The sequence below is a fragment of the Carassius carassius genome, chromosome 14 (genome assembly GCF_963082965.1).
Source record: "Carassius carassius chromosome 14, fCarCar2.1, whole genome shotgun sequence".
NCBI classification, from domain to species: Eukaryota; Metazoa; Chordata; class Actinopteri; order Cypriniformes; family Cyprinidae; genus Carassius; species Carassius carassius.
The window spans coordinates 12,194,042-12,212,516 of NC_081768.1; the positions used below are offsets into that span (position 1 = coordinate 12,194,042).

At 35.4% G+C, this 18,475-nt stretch overlaps 1 protein-coding gene and 1 long non-coding RNA gene across 2 annotated transcripts in view; one reads left to right on the plus strand and one right to left on the minus strand.

Moving 5' to 3' along the window:
- Positions 1 to 5,231: 5,231 nt before the first annotated feature.
- On the minus strand, positions 5,232 to 8,219 carry cuedc2 (CUE domain containing 2). The gene is made up of 9 exons (XM_059566110.1): positions 8,056 to 8,219; positions 7,403 to 7,477; positions 7,169 to 7,312; positions 6,984 to 7,045; positions 6,655 to 6,779; positions 6,401 to 6,571; positions 5,910 to 5,974; positions 5,739 to 5,799; positions 5,232 to 5,467 (listed from the first exon to the last, which is right to left on the minus strand). The coding sequence occupies exons 2-9, from the start codon at positions 7,474 to 7,476 to the stop codon at positions 5,321 to 5,323; spliced, it is 849 nt and encodes a 282-aa protein (XP_059422093.1). The 5' UTR covers position 7,477; positions 8,056 to 8,219; the 3' UTR covers positions 5,232 to 5,320.
- Positions 8,220 to 10,618: 2,399 nt separating this feature from the next.
- Positions 10,619 to 18,475, plus strand: part of LOC132157011 (uncharacterized) — a 63,140-nt gene continuing 55,283 nt past the window's right edge. Inside the window, exon 1 of the long non-coding RNA XR_009437516.1 lies at positions 10,619 to 10,743. This is a non-coding gene — a long non-coding RNA (uncharacterized LOC132157011). The remainder of the gene's footprint in view (positions 10,744 to 18,475) is intronic.

Genomic DNA, 18,475 nt, shown 5'->3' on the forward strand with positions numbered 1-18,475 from the left:
TTTTGTTGTTGTTAAGATGTGTGCATTTAAGATAAAAAATGTGTGTGCTAAAAGCTAAATTTGAGATTACCTAAACTAGTTTTGGGTCAGTAAAAAAAAGAAAAAAAGATTATATATTATATTAGACAAGGCTGCATTTATTTGATTGTGTCTGTAATATTTCAAAACCTTGATACAAGGCATCCATTTGACGAGATATTTTGTAACATAAATATCTTCACTCTCACTTCTGTTATGAGAAGAAAGTAAACAACTCAAATGATCACTTTAAAGGGTTAGTTCACCCAAAAAGTAAAATTATGTTATTAATAACTCACCCTCATGTCGTTCCAAACCCATAAGACCTCCGTTCATTTTCGGAACAGAGTTTAAGATATTTTAGATTTAGTCCGAGAGCTTTCTGTCCCACCATTGAAAGTGTGTGTATGGTAAAAAGTCCATGTCCAGAAAGGTAAGAAAAACATCATCAAAGTAGTCCATGTGACATCAGAGGGTCACAAAAACGACGACTTTATTCAGCATTGTCTTCTTCCGGGTCTGTTGTGAGCGCGTTTACTGCAGTGTAGTGATATCTGGTTCGCGAACTAATAACTCGATGTATTTACTTGAAAACGAGTCAATCTTTTGTTCGTTATCTGGCTCAGCTCGGTGTTCATCTTCAGTTCTCTCTTCAGATCAGTTCAGTCAGTGTACTGTTTGAGTAAATGAATTACTCCGGGATATTGGTTTGTTTTAACTCAGAGGGAGTGTCAGCCACATTAAAAAAGTTAACAGCTTAAGTCATTTGTGGATTAATGCTTACCGGAGACCTGAACCGTTTCAAACAATTCAGTTCAATTTGGTGAACTGGTTTCAAAAAGATCCGGTTACATCAAGTGATTCGTTCGCGAACGGGATATCACTAGAAGTCGTGGCCAAAAGTTTTGAGAATTACATAAATATTCGAAATTGGAAAAGTTGCTGCTTAAGTTTTTATAATAGCAATTTGCATATACTCCAGAATGTTATGAAGAGTGATCAGATGAATTGCATAGTCCTTCTTTGCCATGAAAATTAACTTAATCCCAAAAAAATCTTTCCACTGCATTTCATCGCTGTCATTAAAGGACCTGCTGAGATAATTTCAGTAATCGTTTTAACTCAGGTGAGAACAAGCACAAGGCTGGAGATCATTATGTCAGGCTGATTGGGTTAGAATGGCAGACTTGACATGTTAAAAGGAGGGTGATGTTTGAAATCATTGACTGCGTTTACATGCAGCCAATTACCCGTTCAAAACCGGGATATTAGCAATAACCCGGTCGCGCACGGCCATGTAAACACCGGCAAAAACTCGGATATGCTCATATCCCGGTTTTTAAAAACCGGGATATTATACCTGGGGTACCCCTTTTCTAACCCGAATATTTGGTCTTGTAAACGCGTTTCGGCATATCCCCATCAAAATGTTTGTTCTGCGCATGTTCTATTCGCAAGGAATCTTGGTCTTTTGAGTAGAGACGGCGCATAAAAAACCCCGCGTGCAGTATAGAGGCACAGTAGTGTCAAGTGCTGCTGGTGGATCAGTACCAGCGCCAAAGCGAAAACAAAGACTATCGCTATCTGCCCCAAACTATTCATTATCCGCCTGCTGCTGCTGTTGTTGTTGTTGTCTTTGGATTCAGGAAGAAGAATCGGAAATGACGCATATTGTGTCTTGTTGTCCGTACGTCCAGACGCTAACCGTGCGTCGCCGTTTACATCGGGATTGGTAACTCTCTCTGCTCACGCATGTAAACGGGTTATCCCGAATGTTTCAGAAACCCAAATAGTGACCTTAACCCGACCATAACCCGAATTTTAACAGCATGTAAACGTAGTAATTGTTCTTCCATTGTTAACCATGGTGACCTGCAAAGAAACGCGTGCAGCCATCATTGCGTTGCATAAAAATGGCTTCACAGGCAAGGATATTGGGGCTACTAAGATTGCACCTAAATCAACAATTTATAAGATCATCAAGAACTTCAAGGAAAGAGGTTCAATTCTTGTAAAGAAGGCTTCAGGGCGTCCAAGAAAGTCCAGCAAGTGCCAGGATCGTCTCCTAAAGAGGATTCAGCTGCGGGATCGGAGTGCCACCAGTGCAGAGCTTGCTCAGGAAAGATGGCCTGGTGTCAAGAAGGGCAGCAAAGAAGCCACTTCTCTCCAAAAAAAAAACATCAGGGACAGATTGATCTTCTGCAGAAAGTATAGTGAATGGACTGCTGAGGACTGGGGCAAAGTCATATTCTCCGATGAAGCCCCTTTCCGATTGTTTGGGGCATCTGGAAAAAGGCTTGTCCGGAGAAGAAAGGATGAGCGCTACCATCAGTCCTGTGTCATGCCAACAGTAAAGCATCCTGACACCATTCATGTGTGGGGTTGCTTCTCATCCAAGGGAGTGGGCTCGCTCACAATTCTGCCCAAAAACAGCCATGAATAAAGAATGGTACCAAAACACCCTCCAAAAGCAACTTCTTCCAACAATCCAACAACAGTTTGGTGAAGAACAATGCATTTTCCAGCACGTTGGAGCACCGTGCCATAAGGAAAAAGTGATAACTAAGTGGCTCGGGGACCAGAATGTTGAAATTTTGGGTCCATGGCCTGAAAACTCCCCAGAACTTAATCCCATTGAGAACTTGTGGTCAATCCTCAAGAGGCGGGTGGACAAACAAAAACCCACTAATTCTTACAAACTCCAAGAAGTGATTATGAAAGAATGGGTTGCTATCAGTCAGGATTTGGCCCAGATGTTGATTGAGAGCATGCCCAGTCGAATTGAAGAGTTCCTGAAAAAGAAGGGCCAACACTGCAAATACTGACTCTTTGCATAAATGTCATGTAATTGTCGATAAAAGCCTTTGAAACGTATGAAGTGCTTGTAATTATATTTCAGTACATCACAGAAACAACTGAAACAAAGATCGAAAAGCAGTTTAGCAGCAAACTTTTGGAAAACTAATATTCATGTAATTCTCAAAACTTTTGGCCACGACTGTACACTGTTGTGTTTTGAACTCGCTCACAACACACCCGGAAGAGAAGACAATGCTGAATAAATTCGTAGTTTTTGCTATTTTTGGACCAAAATTTATTTTCGATGCTTCAAAAAATTCTAGCGAAAATTCTTTGGAACGACATGAGGGTGAGTCATTAATGACATAATTTTCCTTTTTGGGTGAACTATCCCTTTAAGTTTTTAAATGAATACATGTTTAAAAGTTTTCTTCTTTACATAACCTATTGGTATATCATGGACTTTTTTTGCCAAACAGTGTACCAACGATAATAATAGTAATTTATCTTGTATATTGCCATTTGAGGAATCCTGAGTTGATCTCTCCTTAAAAAAGTCCTTAAATACATATGCGTGCTGCATTATGTGCTAAAATATTGCAGTATCATCACAGACACTAAATAAATAATAACTGGGAATTTAGTCTTGTTACAAGCATTTAAAATTCTTACAAAAATGACACCAGAATATAACATTTTGACAAGATATTTTGAAGTATTTGGCATTTCACAGACATGTCTTTTGTATATTAGATTATTTAACAGGAGTTTTTGCATTGTTTAACATGCTTTAGAGCAGGGTTCCTCAAATCTGTTGCAGAGTTTAGCTACAATCCTTATCAAACTCACCTACCTGTGATTTTCTAATGATCCCGAAGACATTGATTAGCTTGCTCAGGTGTGTTTGTTTAGGGTTAGAGCTAAACTATGCAGGAAAGTGGATCTCTTGAGCCAGATTTGAATATCCCTGCTTTAGAGCATGAACTATGATGTGTAAAAGTGTAAGCGAATAAAACATTAGTTCAAAGGTCTTTTTTTACAATATAAGTCTCAGTTGTCACCAGAATGCGAAATTTCAGCTCAAAATCATTCCTCATAACATTTTGAAAATGCCTATTATTAGTGGAAGCAGAAACAGATTGTTTTTGTGCTTCTCTTTAAATGCAAATGAGCCGCTGCTTCCTTCCGCCCCCTTTTCCAGAATAGAACTGTGCCTTTACAGCTGGTTTCTCAGATTCTCTGCTAAAATTGAATTGAATTTCGGAGAGTACACATCTGAAGCACGTGCACAGAAAAGGCTGTCACAGTAAGTACTAAACATAAGTACTAAACTTAAGTTCTCTTCTCATGTCTTATTGCGTTTAAACTGTCAAATACACACGAGTTACATTAACAGTCTGCTAAGTTACACAAGTCAGATTTTCATGGTATTTCGCCTTTAAACACAACATCACGCTCTTTTGTGTACATAAATATAGAAAATCCATATTCAAACCAGTTTTAAGAAGTTTAAAAGTATTTCAAGTAGACAACTGAGGACACAACATCCATAAAACATTCATTCTTTACTGGTTACTCTCAAAAAACATAATCAGTTCTTGAAAAATAATGTTAATATATTTGAATCTAATCACTGCACTTCAGTTTCAGTGCCAAGATGGAGTAATTGACAGCTGATACTGCGATTCTATGACAAAGACAACATGGTTTACATGTAAACAATACATCAAGCACAAACTTTGTCAAATACTGGTGTAATATGGAAATGACAATACAATTGTTAACAGTGAACACAAAGCACATCCATTATGAAATCTATGCAAAGCAACTACACAATATAGACTAACTAACTCTAGCTAATATGCAGATGAAGGTTTGGTCTATTCAAAGCTTGTCCAGTGTATATGAGGTGCTGAATCCCAAATGAACAGGCAGACCTTGTTTGTGAACTGCAACTAAAATCAACTGTCACACACACCTTGCTATTTTTTAGTCTCTTTAGGAACATATATGGAGTCTTTTTACTTCTGTATATGAAAATAAACACAGAGTGCAAAATACAAACACTGATGTTCAACTGTTTTCTGCTACCGACAACGAGCTAAATTGGTTGATTTTAGAACAAAACAACCACTTAGCGGAACATTTCAACGACTTTCAGTAAAATGATCTGTAAAACAGGGTTAGGCTGTTAACACCTTCATGTTTTTAGGTATAGTGAAAGGTTTTAGTAAAAAAAAGTAGTTAAAAAATAAATACAGTAACGGATAAGGGCTCGAAAAAAGAGACCTGCTGGGAGATTACACAGAACAGCAAATTAATTAAGACATCAAAACTCTCAAGAAACAAAACCTCCAGCACAATGTATGTAAATGGACACACATTTGGACCAAGATACATTTAAATAAAAACTAAATCATTTGTTTCCAGTCAGATAACCAGACACAGATATCAAAAACAAAGAGGGTTGACTTTGAATGGTCCAGCAAGAAGATTCCTGACATCAATGAAAACGATATTTGCGTGCTGGTTTGAGACTAACATAAGTCTTCTTCATGTCATCCGGTTCTTCTTTCTTGACTAGGTGGTATCGCTCTCCCTTTGTGGTGACCACCTGACTGCCATGATAGCGCACCAGTTTCTTAGGAGCCTGCAGATGATCATACAGGAAGTGGAAAGAATTATATCCACATAATTACATTACATTTAGTCATTTAGCAGACGCTTTTATCCAAACGAGGACAATGGAAGCAATCAAAATCAACAAAAGAACAATGATATACAAGTGCTATAACAAGTATAAGTTAGCTTAACGCAGTACACATAGCAAGGGCTTTTAAATAATATAATAAAAATAAAATTAAAAAAGAATAGATAAATAAATTCATTGATGTTATACAATGCAATCACTGAAAACGTACATCTTTTGGAGTGACTGGTCTGTGCACTTTCTTGTCTTCTTCACTATCAACCAGCATGTACCTGCGGTTTCCAAACATTTGATTAGACATTTTTTGCAACTTGCAGTGACATCCAACATAACAAGTTTGTGAAATAATTGAAAAGAATTTGAGATCAAGGTGACAACTCACTTTTCTAAAATGCTTGCTTTAAGTTTCTGATCAACTTCAGCAGAAACAATCTTCCCTTGGTTTGCCTAAAAATATAAAATGTTTGAGGCATCATTGTAATTTTTGTATTACTATTATAGTATTATTTAATATTTTGAGTATCCTATTTATTTTATATCAACAGTTTTTATTGTAGGTTTAGTTGTCATTTTTTTCTTTAGCTTCAATTTATTTATTTGTTTACTTTTTTGACAAATACATGATTTTTTTTTTCTTTTAAAATTTTCCATCTTATTTAATTTTTTTTCAGCTTCATTTCAATTAACAAAAGTTGTTTTTAACAGTTTTACCAACACGAAACTGATCTGCAACAAAATATCACTATAGTATCTTTCAAATATAAAAACCATTAATCTTGAATAACAGTTAAAGAGATAATATGCAAAAATCCTAATTATAGATCCTTCTATAATTTAAATTACTTTAGTAAAAAGAGTTACAAATGAACTTACATCGAGAGACGTTGGGCACTTAAGCTGGACATCTCCCTCAATAATAAGACGAACAGCTTCTTCCATGTCTCCTTTAGCAATAGACAGCGCACTTCTGGCCTCAGTCACACTGCATTTAGGAAACATCTCAAGAAGATGTTGCTCATGTGTGTCCCACGATGATTCACTTACCTGAAAACACATTCCCATACACATTCATTTGCAAATAGCTTGCCAGCAACTGGTATATGTGAATGTACTTGAAAGCCCAATACCTGAGCTGTGGCTCCCTCTGTTTGTAATGTGAGGTTGTGTGTCTTTTCATTTGAACCTCCGTTGGTTAAAGAAGGGCTTTCTGAGAGGGAAATGTTACCTTCTTCTATTTTCATATCTTCAGATTCTTAAACACAGACACAAATCACATTTCAGATTAGTGGACATTTACCTGTTTCTTCACATAAGTGCCTTTGTGCTATGCACCTTCTAATAGGTTCGCAGTGGGCCAGTTTTCTTTTTTTTGGTTGATTTGCTTTTTATGACAAAACTGAAGGTATCTAATATCATATAATAAAAAATGCAACATCTGTCACGAAAGGAAAATTACCTGTGTCTCGGGCTGAGGCCAACTTTGATGCCAGATTAAACATCATCTCACAAACTTTGACACTATATGAAAAAATATAAATTTATACTAGCAGTCAAAAAACATGAAAATATTACACAGTATTAATATAAAATAATAGTAAATCTCAGAAAGATTAAACTTGCATGAAATATGCCCACAGTTACCTGTCAATATCTGAAAAACCAGGTATGTATGCTTCCAACATTTCAACGAACACCTCCACATCGAAGTTTTCCTCCACACTTTCTTGAGATCCCAAATCCTCTAGCACCCCGGTGATGTAGGACAAAATCACATCATCTAGAGTACTGATAAAAATAAAATAACACGTCATTGGTATATTTTAATGATTGACGAGAACAAATAACCTTAATTAAAGGTATGTGACACGCCCTCACCTCAGATCCGCGTGAGGAATATATGACAAAATGAAGTCGTACAGCGCGTCGTGGATTATTTTTTGAAGATCCATCCTACATGCAGTCGAATCAAAAAGAAGAAAAGAGAAAGAAGCAACGACAACTTGTTAGAGAACCATATGAGAAGTTTTAAGGTATATATAAAAAAACGACATTACTGTGGCAGCGTGTTGGAGATTGTGCTCAATATGCGAGTAATTTAGACACCTCAAATTGAAGGTTAAACAAACAAGAGTCCGCAAATTTTTTTGCAAAAAGTTGCAACAAACTACTTTATTATGCAAGGCCTATTAGTCCAAAAACAGATAGTTTTGCGGGCTTCGACATGGATGCATAGATTTGTTTTATTTTTTATTACCAAATCATTTTATTTTATGTGTTTGCAAAACGGTAGCATTTGCACGCGATCTCTACAAAATGTTTTAGTGTATAATCATACAATTGCACAAACAATCTTATGGTTAACATGAAAAAAAAACACGGTGGACAAATGATATGCATTCATCCGCTGTCAAATAGAAGCATTTGGTAAAAAGACATCATGGCTTGTTTATCTGTGCTCAGTTGGGTAGCCGATGGCTAACTAGCATAGTCCTATAACATGCGCAAAGGCATTTAGATGTTCGTCTCACCTTTGGATCAAAGCGCACAGCTAAAAGAATACAAAGAAGAATTTAAAAAAAATCAGCTCGTAAAAACTGATAACTTGTGTTGGCAAGCTGGCAATAAATCGTAAAATGTATAGCTAATCCATTAGCCCTACGCGCGGTCGCTGAGGTTCAAAACCTTTGACGTCACGTCCGCTTTAATGTAAACACACCCTCGTGTCACTGTTTTGATTGCATTTACAGAGCCGAGCAAACGCATTATACTCTCTTTATTGCATATTCTGATGTATAATTCAGTTTATTTAGCGTTCAGTGTATAGAGCTGTGCCATAGCGCGGATTTACGCTTGGAGTTCAAATGTTTAATGTGACAATACCAGATGATGCCTTACATGCCTTGTTTTGAGCTTTTATAGTTGATTGCATTTGATTATGACTGCTATGATTAAATGAGTTTTAGTTGTGATATATTTTAGTAGAACATTTGTTTCAAGTCATCTCATTCACAAACAAAGACCAAAGTATATCACCCATAGCAAACAATTTTTTTGTCATCTAATTGCAAGTAGGTTGAACAATATTTTGCATAAGGATACAGAGTAATTTTAGGTTTAAGTGTCAGAGAACAATTAAAATGGTCATTGTTTTATTTCTACATTTGTCCCTTAAAAATGTAATATAGCAATAAATATATTTGATGCATATTTTATGTAATAATAGGCCTAATAATAATTATAAAACATGCTACACATTTTATATAATAAAAAAATATTTTATATGAAGAAATACATTTAACAATAAACCTATACATTATAAATATTTTATACACACTAATTTTTTTGCTACCATAACTACTACTATAATAATAGTAATAATTATATTATTGTCATGATCATTATTGTGCATAAACTATTATGAATAGTTTATTTTTATTAAAAAAATTTTTATTGCTGGCTCAATGAACTGCTACTATAATAATCATTTTATATATGTCATTAGATTTTTTCTTATGGTTGTACATTGCAAATTATTTTTATTTCTAAAATCCTATGGGTTTCTCACTTGAGAATGAGTAGCTGTTATGTGAATTGGGAAATTTATGCAAATAATACACTGAACTAGTTACTTTACCTGTAAACGCAGTTATTTTCTGTTGGATTTGATCTAGCCAAGGATGCCACTTATCATTAGACCCGATAAGAATATATAAAAAAAATCAAAATGTCTGTTACTGATCTGCCTCGAATAACGTGCTGTCTGTGGTGTTTTACTGATCTTTTATAAGGCCCTTCCTCACATACGTCAGCATCTGTTAGTGCACATATAAGGGGTAAAGAGAGCACCAGTGTTATTACACTAGTGTATGCTGTCACGCCTCCTGATTACAAATTGGTTTCATAGATGTTTAGCGCTGCATAATTAATGCTTCATCACGCGTGAGTGTTTCATCCAGCTGCACTGTTTCATTATTAGCACGGGAAATACAGTACATGAGGCTGATAATGAGTCTAGGAGAAGACGTCTCATGTTGGCTGGACTCTGTTTAACCCTCTTGGGTCAGTGGCATGTAGAATTCTCTTACAAACTGAATCCATGAAAAAAAAAACCTTCCCTATTCTTTATATACACAGTGGATATATATTAAGAATATGGCAGTGTGTTCTTTTAGACTTGATAATGAAGTTGACTAACAACACAGCCTAATTGGATGAAAGGTAGCAAGCGTTTAATGTGTATCAGATAATATGCATTCTTAATTATGAATGCATATGACTTATAAGAAAAAAAGGCTATAGGGTAAGATCATAATGTTGGCAGAGGTGACATATTTTACATATTTTAGAGGTGAATTAAAGCAGTACATTTGTGTTTTTTTACTGGGTTATGGAAAGTCAAGGCTCTTATTTATTGTAAGTGTAGAGAGGCTATATATATATTGTCACTATAAATGGGGTAAGTTGTCACAATGGCATTTCATAAAACACTAAAAATGTAAATGGTAACATACAATGAAATTGTAATCAATTAGCAGATGAAATATAAAAAAATAATACTACTTGGATTTGAAATTTCCATGAACTGTAATGAAAATGTGTGAACAGTTAATGTCAAATTTGAAATCTACCGAGTTTTATTGTGGTCTACTGTTATCCAGCAGCTACAGAAAAAAATATCACGCTGTTTCTATTTTTAAATTGTGGGCTAAATTGTGATATAGATTTGGAGATGTATTGAAAATGTTTTTTGGAGATTCACGGTATGAACACTAGGTGGCTGCAATGAGTCATGATACACTTCTGCATCGTTACTGTTGACTTTGGCAGACAGAAAAATAATTTAAGAATTTATTTAATACAATATAGCTTATATTTTCGTAAATACTTAAAATGAATGGGCATAATTTATTTATTTATTATTATTATTATTCTTTTAATTTGAAAATGCTCTTATAGATATACAAAACTATTTAATTTTGCAAAAGACAAAACAGTATGTTGATTTTTTTTTTCAAACTTTCATACTTTTACCAGAGGCACTGACACTTTTACTTATTCTTGCCTTGCATTTGCCATTACTGACACAGGTGAACTATTTTCCAGTTGAAGGCATGATGTGTCCCATCTGCCAGCGTGCCAGAACCCTTGAGCTCAAGGTGGGCCACAGAGACCCTGTACTGAACCTGCAGGGACCACAGTGTCACGAAGCACATCCCGTAACAGAGCTTTAACATACTGTATGAAACACAATGCACTTAAATATGTTAAAATGTTCTGAACAGCTCTGATGTTTGTTAGACACACCTGGTTGTTGCTCTGTGTGTACAGAAACCAGATGAGAAATCAAGAACTTACAGCTGTATTGTGAAATCTGTTATACATAAGTTTAATTTACATTTCTCCCTAAAAGTAGCACACTGTGTTTTAAAGAGAAGTTTTCTTTGATGGTGGTAGTGTCTTTTGATAACACCTATATCTTTGTGTATTTTATTGTATATCAATATAAATATATTTTAGCTTGTCTTCCTAAAAATACTCGTATCACTTCTAGTTTTTTTGTATATATATATATATATATATATATATATATATATATATATATATATATATATATATATATATATATATATATATATATATATATGTGTGTGTGTTATAATTTTACTATTTAATTTGTCTGTTATAAATGAATAACTTCAAAAACATTTTGTATTTAAAACATTAAAAAGTAATTAAAAGCTTTTCACTCATAGTTACTGGTATGCTCAAGCATGTCATTCAGCAATGGAAGGCCAGGATACACAATGTGCATATTGTGTTAAAAGAGAGAGATTTCCATTTGATCAGACACAATGGAGGAAGACTTGATCTCAGCTTTGCAATTTCCTCTCCTTCGTTAGAGGAGCCAAACACGGTGCGAATAAATTTACTGCCAAATTAATTACCTTTTCCTCAACTTTAGACAATAATACCAGAAGCTGTCTGTCGGAACACATCTCTAATTATTTTATTAATGTATGATTCACAGTTCAGGTACAGCGATTTCACATTTTTTTTATTAACTTTATTATACTTTGAAGTGAATGTGTATTATTATATTCATTCTTTCATATATTAGATGATCTGAATTGAATTACCCAAGTGCCAAAATCAAATCAACAGATTTTTGTTTTCGTCTCACAGATATCGTTAAAAATTGAACAAATCTATTGTGTAATTGAAGCCACCGAGTTTTATTAATGAGCTTTTTCAAGCTTTCACATTTTGTCTCCTAGACCTCAAATGGTGAAATAAATGAATAGAATTCGATCACACAGTCATACTGCATGAAGCTGTGCTTTCCATCATCACTTATGAGAGGAAAAGAATTTAAATTTTTCAATATATGTTTTAGAAACACATGCAGTTTAAAATTAATTTTAAGTTCAAAAGCATCTTTCACTTAACTGAAGACTGTTTAATAGTCTGAGACTATTTAAACTACACTACAATTTGAGGTATTTATTTAATAATAATAATAATAATAATAATAATACAAATAATAATTATATATATTTTTTAAATGATTATTTATGTCCATTTTCAGTTGTTTGTTGCCAGGTGGTGATCTCTGACTCTTGTCTTTATGAAAGACTAGTAGCAGGAAGCTCAATGTCAAACAGTAGCATGCATTCTGCAGGCATGGCAAACATTATTTAGAGCCGCTTCTGTGGCCAGGGTATCAGGCTTGGGGGTCTGGAGCTGTATCAAGCCATCAGAGCTGGCTTATCCGGACTCCTGCAAGGCAATGCTTGCCTTCCCGTCTGGCTCCTGCTTAGATCCTGTCTCAAGGAAATAGGCACCAGACTGGCCACTGCTCCCTAAGACCCACTGCGAACAAGAAGCATAATGCGGTTTTGTGCAGTGGACGTTGTCTATTGTAGATGAGTTTAAATGCTTGAATAAACCACTAAACTCGTTAAATGAGCATGTATGAATTTGTTGATTCTGAAATTATTTTTATTAGTTAAGTCTCTTCCGTGTAGCATGTGTAATTCAGCGTATTTTCTGTTTTATTAAGTAGCTTTCCTTTTATCCCCATGTTTGGTTTCATATAAAATTATCCTATTAATGGCCGTTTTGTGGTGAACAATCTTAAACCACCAGTAGTCGTCAGATATAAATCATTAAAAAGGTCAGCTTGTCCTCGTATCTCCTCTTCTGAAATCTCCTCTAAAATCGAGCATACAGTGTATATGCATGCTACAGCGTCTATATATGACACATCTTATGGTTTATGATTTATGAAGTGCTTTATATCAAATGAAGACCTTGTTTCTGGCTCATACTTCTTATCAAGCCCGTCTGTGATGTGACCCCGGCACTTAACTGGTTAAAGTGTGTCCGCCATCCATCTTCAGGACCCCCTGCATATTAACATTGATCTGTTGGAAATGAAGAACAGACGTGTGTTATCGTTTACAGTGGGAAAATTTTTCTTTTCATGATAGATCTGGAGAGCAGCGTTTTTGACAAATGGCCTTTCTAATGTGTTTTGTTTTCCGTCAATAGTGTGGCTCTTCTCTGGATTGTGGGTCAATAGAAGCAAACGCTCTGTGTGGTACGATTTAAAGGGATAGTTCAGCCAAAAGTGAAAATTCTGTCATTATTTACTCCCCTCATGTAATTGCAAACCGGTAGGTCTTTCTTTTGTATGTGAAACACAAAAAGAGTGACTTAGAAGAATGTTCAAGCTTCTCTTTTCCATATAACGAAAGCGAGTGGTGACCATACCTTGTTCCTGAAGAAAAATGCTTTCTAAGAATCATCTTTTGTTTTCCATGTAAGAAAGAAAGTTAGACAGGTTTGATATGACATGAGGGTGGTTTCTTTCTTGCTTTTTGTACAAACTTTGGCAACGGTACTTTGCTTTTTATGTGTTAATACCCCTCTGTGTTTTTGAACAAGTCTGGAATATTCAATGGTGGGTAGTCCGTATGGGGGGGGCTACCAGTTTTACCAGTGAACATACATTTTTAGGACTGTTTCCAGAGCTTTTGGGTTTCTCTCATGTGTGAGACTGCTCAGTGGAGAGTAGACTCCCCTCGGTAGAAACATCTGTTGTAGAAGGGCCTGTCACTTTCCCTTTTGTAGGCTCTGTCTCTTCCTCAGACTGAGACTGTCATCAGGTTTGATCATTTACGCGGCTCAGAGAATAATGTAGCAGAATTGTGCATGCGTTCATGCAGTTGAGTAACTCTGAGCATATACAGTTTTTCTCCTTCAGATTCGGTTTTGTCACCAAAACCATAATTTGAAGAGTAGAAGATGTAATTTTTTCTTAGAATTTTAAATTGTGAGATATTTGTCACAAGTTTTAACATTCTACTTTATATGTTTATGTAATGACTCGACTTAAATCCTCCTTTTGTTACATTTTATATTGTGATTTTTATGTTGTGGCATTAACTTCTAAACTAACAGATGCGATAGGCTTAAGCTATTTGCATGGACAGGCAGGCTCATTTATTCAGCCTTATCTCAAAGTTTTCATAGATGAGATATACCTGTGTCTAAAATGGCCCAAAGGCGTGGTGTCTTTAAAGACAGACAGGAAATGTTTTTAGAGCAGCACCACAACAGTGCCACAAGGCTCCTTACCTCCTGGTGTCTTCAGGTCAACTGTCATTTATCTTATGTCAGAGAGCACCTTGAAGTGATTCTTCATCTTATCTTGACATTAGAGCAGCGTCAAAACATGATGTCTGTGCCACTGGAGGAATCCATAAATAAAGGTGGAAATGCATTCTGAGCAATAAACTCAACATTCATCTGCATTTATTAATACACTAAGGTTCTGCCATGTGTATTGTGTATGCTGAAGTGGTTCAAGTCTAAGGACATAAGAATGAAATATGTGACATTTTGGGATAGTTCATTCATGAAAATTTAGCTGTGGAATTTGAATTATTCCTCTGCATCACTTAATTATTATTATTATTATTTTCTTTTATACATATATATGTGGTAGCTCACTTTTTGTTATAGAAACTTAATTTCTCAAAGTTGCTAAATTATTTAATGTAAATGTGACTTTTGTAACTTTGCAACCTTGTTTCTTCTAATTGTATTTTTTTCAAAATAAAATATTTTTTAAAACAAAATAATTTATTTCTTATTGTATTCATTAATTTTTTTATTTCTCTCAAAATTGTGACTTCATAATTGCAACTTTATAGCTTTATAGTTTATTTTATAGTGTAAGTGTGAGTTTATATCACAATTGTATTTATATCTCTCACATTTTTAAGGTTATTTCTTCTAAATGTAAGTTTATATTTCAACTTTTTCAAACTCATTGCAACTGGTTATGGTAATTGTGGCCTTATTTTTCACAAAGTGACTTTTTTCTACTTTAACTTTATTTTATTATTACCCATTTTACTTTTTAAATACAAAATTGGGCTTCCACACTTTGTCAAGTTGTGTGATATAGGCATTTGATTTCTGTTGGGGACATTTTTTCACTTCAATAAGATATTGACAAGGATTTCATTGTTACAACTATTATTGACACTTTAACAGTTACTTTATTAATAGCTCATGGCTATCTCTGCACAGTTTGAGTAGCCATAATTGGATTAGATTTTTTTCCCTTTGTTTATTGTCATTGTAAATGCGGCACATATTTTTTCAGTACAAGAAGTGCACAGCAAAATACACCGTTCACAATTAGATGAAGCTTAGCCAGACCTTTGCAGTTGGATGCACAGGTGGTTACAGGGTTCACCTGCCCTCTGTAAAGATTGACTTGCTTATGAAAATACTGGTTATTTCAGGACGAAAACATGCTTGGCTTCAGCGTAAGGGCCCTTTGCCTGCACTCTTGCCTGTCACCATATTGCTCATCTTGCACAGCGAGTGGAATTCCAGCCCCGGTCTGCCCGCTCTCTCGCCAATGTGTGTGTTTTGTTCAGAGACTGTATTCCATTCTTCTAACTTTGTTCCATTGACTGAGTTGCCCCGAGTGAGCTATGAGAGACGCTGGCTTTCTGTGCCAAAGGTACGCTAGCATTACTGTCTGAAGAAAATAAAGCTTGCTGTTTCGCTTTGCTGCCACCAGATGCAATTCGCAGCATGAAATACGGGTGGTAGTCTCTGGGCTCTGCGCTTTGTGCAAAAAAATTGCAGGGTGCTTTCTACTCTAAACCCACCGTTTTCATTTTCAAATGAGACGACTGTAGTCGTTTGTCTATTTTGTATTTGTCTTTCACTCATTGTGAAGCTCTGTATATTTTCTCAGAGGTGCAGATAATTAGATTTTTTTTATGTACTATGAAAGTGTCAGAAGATGCTAAAGAGAATATTCCTTAATAATTTTAATCCTAACTCCCATAATTAACGATGTAATGGATTTTCTCATCCAAATATAGAATAGGAAGATGATACTGTGTCTTTGGGATGTTTAGAAGTTTATTTGTACATATGTTGAGGTGCGTTGTTGTAGATTGGCACATAATAATAATAATAAAGTGATTACAAGTTCCTGTCTCTTATCAGACAATCCCTTGACACACAGTTTTTTCCCCACAGGCAATTACCAGATCACCTTCCAGGTTTTGTACGATTCCACACCTGTGCTATAAAGTGCAGAAATGTTGTCTTTTCTCTCAGTGAGACAACACCAGTTACTTGCAGTTACTGAAATGAGCTTCCCCTTCAACAAAAGCACCTCTAATTTAAAGGCTAAAGTGTGTTTGTCCTGCGAGCTGTTTTAAGAGGCATAGTTTTAGCCTCACACTAACCTTTACAGTTTTATTGCCACTTGCAGCATTTGTGTCAAGGGTATATATTATATTTTGTATATTTTAAAAGGTTATTTCTGTTAAATTAAAGCTTTCACTTGTATCTGGGATACACTGTATAGAATTATTTTTCAAGTAAATAAACCATGTATGTTCTACAAGAAAATTCTACTTGAAAATTGTTTAGTACATTACTTGCTGTAAATATATAAATATATATATATATATTTGTTTATTTTTATAATTTTACCTTTTCTAAAAACATTAAAAACATTAAAAGGTCAATAAAAATGTGTATGCAATGTAAAATTGTATTTGGTGCAAAAAACTACAAACAAAAAACTAACAAACAACAACAAAAAAAACTTTTCTTGTGTGACAGTGTTGCCATTTTTGTTTTTCTCAAAGATAATTAATATTGAAGCTACCTCAAGGTGTAAAAGGCAGATCAGAAAGGCTTTTACATGCTTCAGATTTTCAGTGAGGCCCATGTCATTTTCATATTGATTAATTATCTCCCTCTCTGACGTTCCAGCAATGAACTGGCCCCTTCTCTATCTGGGAGATATATTTTATCTTCCTCCACCATTCATGTACACATTTATTGAATGCGGAGACCTCAGGATGAATCTTTTGGCCACCACAGAAGCATAACTAATGGCAACATTAGAGTGGTTTTGTGAACGAGGCGACCGGATGCAGGTTAACCAAGCAAGAAATAATCTAGGATTTTATATCCTGCATGAACGAGCATAGGATATGCCAGGAATAAATTCATCCCCCAAAATAATTTGGGAGGGTGCGTTTTCAATGGGACGACTTTTGGGGAGTTGGATTGCCGCCGCTGATATGAAAGGAAGGGACTCGTATATGCATGTGTGGCATTTAAAAGCAGATAATCGCTGTCAGTTTAATGTTTGGTCGAGGTCAAATGATCTATTTTGTCTCTGACCACACGTCTAGACAGCTGCCATTTAGAACTTCACGTTTCTTTGTGTGCATTCAGGACTTGGCCCGTTCTACTCCTCCTGCCCAAACAAGGATTTTTTCGAGCGGTTGACATTGCCACACAAGCTGTCTGTGGAATCCCCTTTAATTAAAGTGACATTTGAAGCTTTTCTTGGCCACTAATAAACCTGGAAACCCATTAAGATCTTCCTAATTACTCCGTTTGGGAGGAAGGAGAAACACATGGGCAGCCAGTGCAGGGGTTAGCCCGCTGGCATTTGGCCCCAGAAGCTTAGAGCCACACAAAAGAAAATGTCCCCTCGGTTACCCATCCCTCCCAGCTGAGCTCTGCTCCTTGTTTTTTGCTCGCGATGAATGGAACTATATGACATGTCAGTCTAAGAGTGTCCATTCATGGAGTTGAGGGAATGTGTGAATGAAGCCTCTTAATTAGGCACCTGACTCGTCATTAAGGTGGCATTAAGCGAGCCCTCTGTTTTAATTCGGCCAGGGGAGGGAGCGTCTCTCTTTGTATGCGTGAGTCTGGAATGACAGTGAAGCGCTCGGACCAAGATGAATCGGAAGCTAGTTAAAGGGATAGTTCACCCAAAAATGAAAGTTCTTGCGTTAAGAACTTACACTCATGTTGTGTGGCTTTTCTTCAGTGGATCACAAAAGAAGATATTTTTAAAAACGTCTAAGTGATTTTTTTTTCCCCCGATACTGTGAAAACAAGTGGGGTCCAGTGTTTGTTTTGGATCTGTCAAACTTCATTGTACGGCCAAAATATTCCTAAAAATATCTTCTTTTGAGTTCTTCTGAAGAAAGTAAATCCTAAAAGTTTGAAACAACATGATAGTGACTAAATGATGACAAAACTTTAATTTTTTTGGTGAACTTTTCCCAAAAAGCAGGGTTGCCTAAAACAGTATTTGAACATGCATTTGGGAACAGAATGTGTGTTAGTTTCACTTTATTTGTGGATAGAAGTTTACAGAATTTCACCAATATTCTGCCCAAAAAAAAAAGCTGTTAAAAATGTTACAAACTTGAGAATTTGACCATTTGAAATGTAACAATTTTTATTGTAATTTGTAGTGTTAGATATTATAAAGAATAAACCTAAACTGTTGAAATATTAATGTAAATATGAAATTATAATTTAATTTAAAATCTTAGGGCTATGTCTAAGGGTTACGGCTGAAAAAAAAAAGAA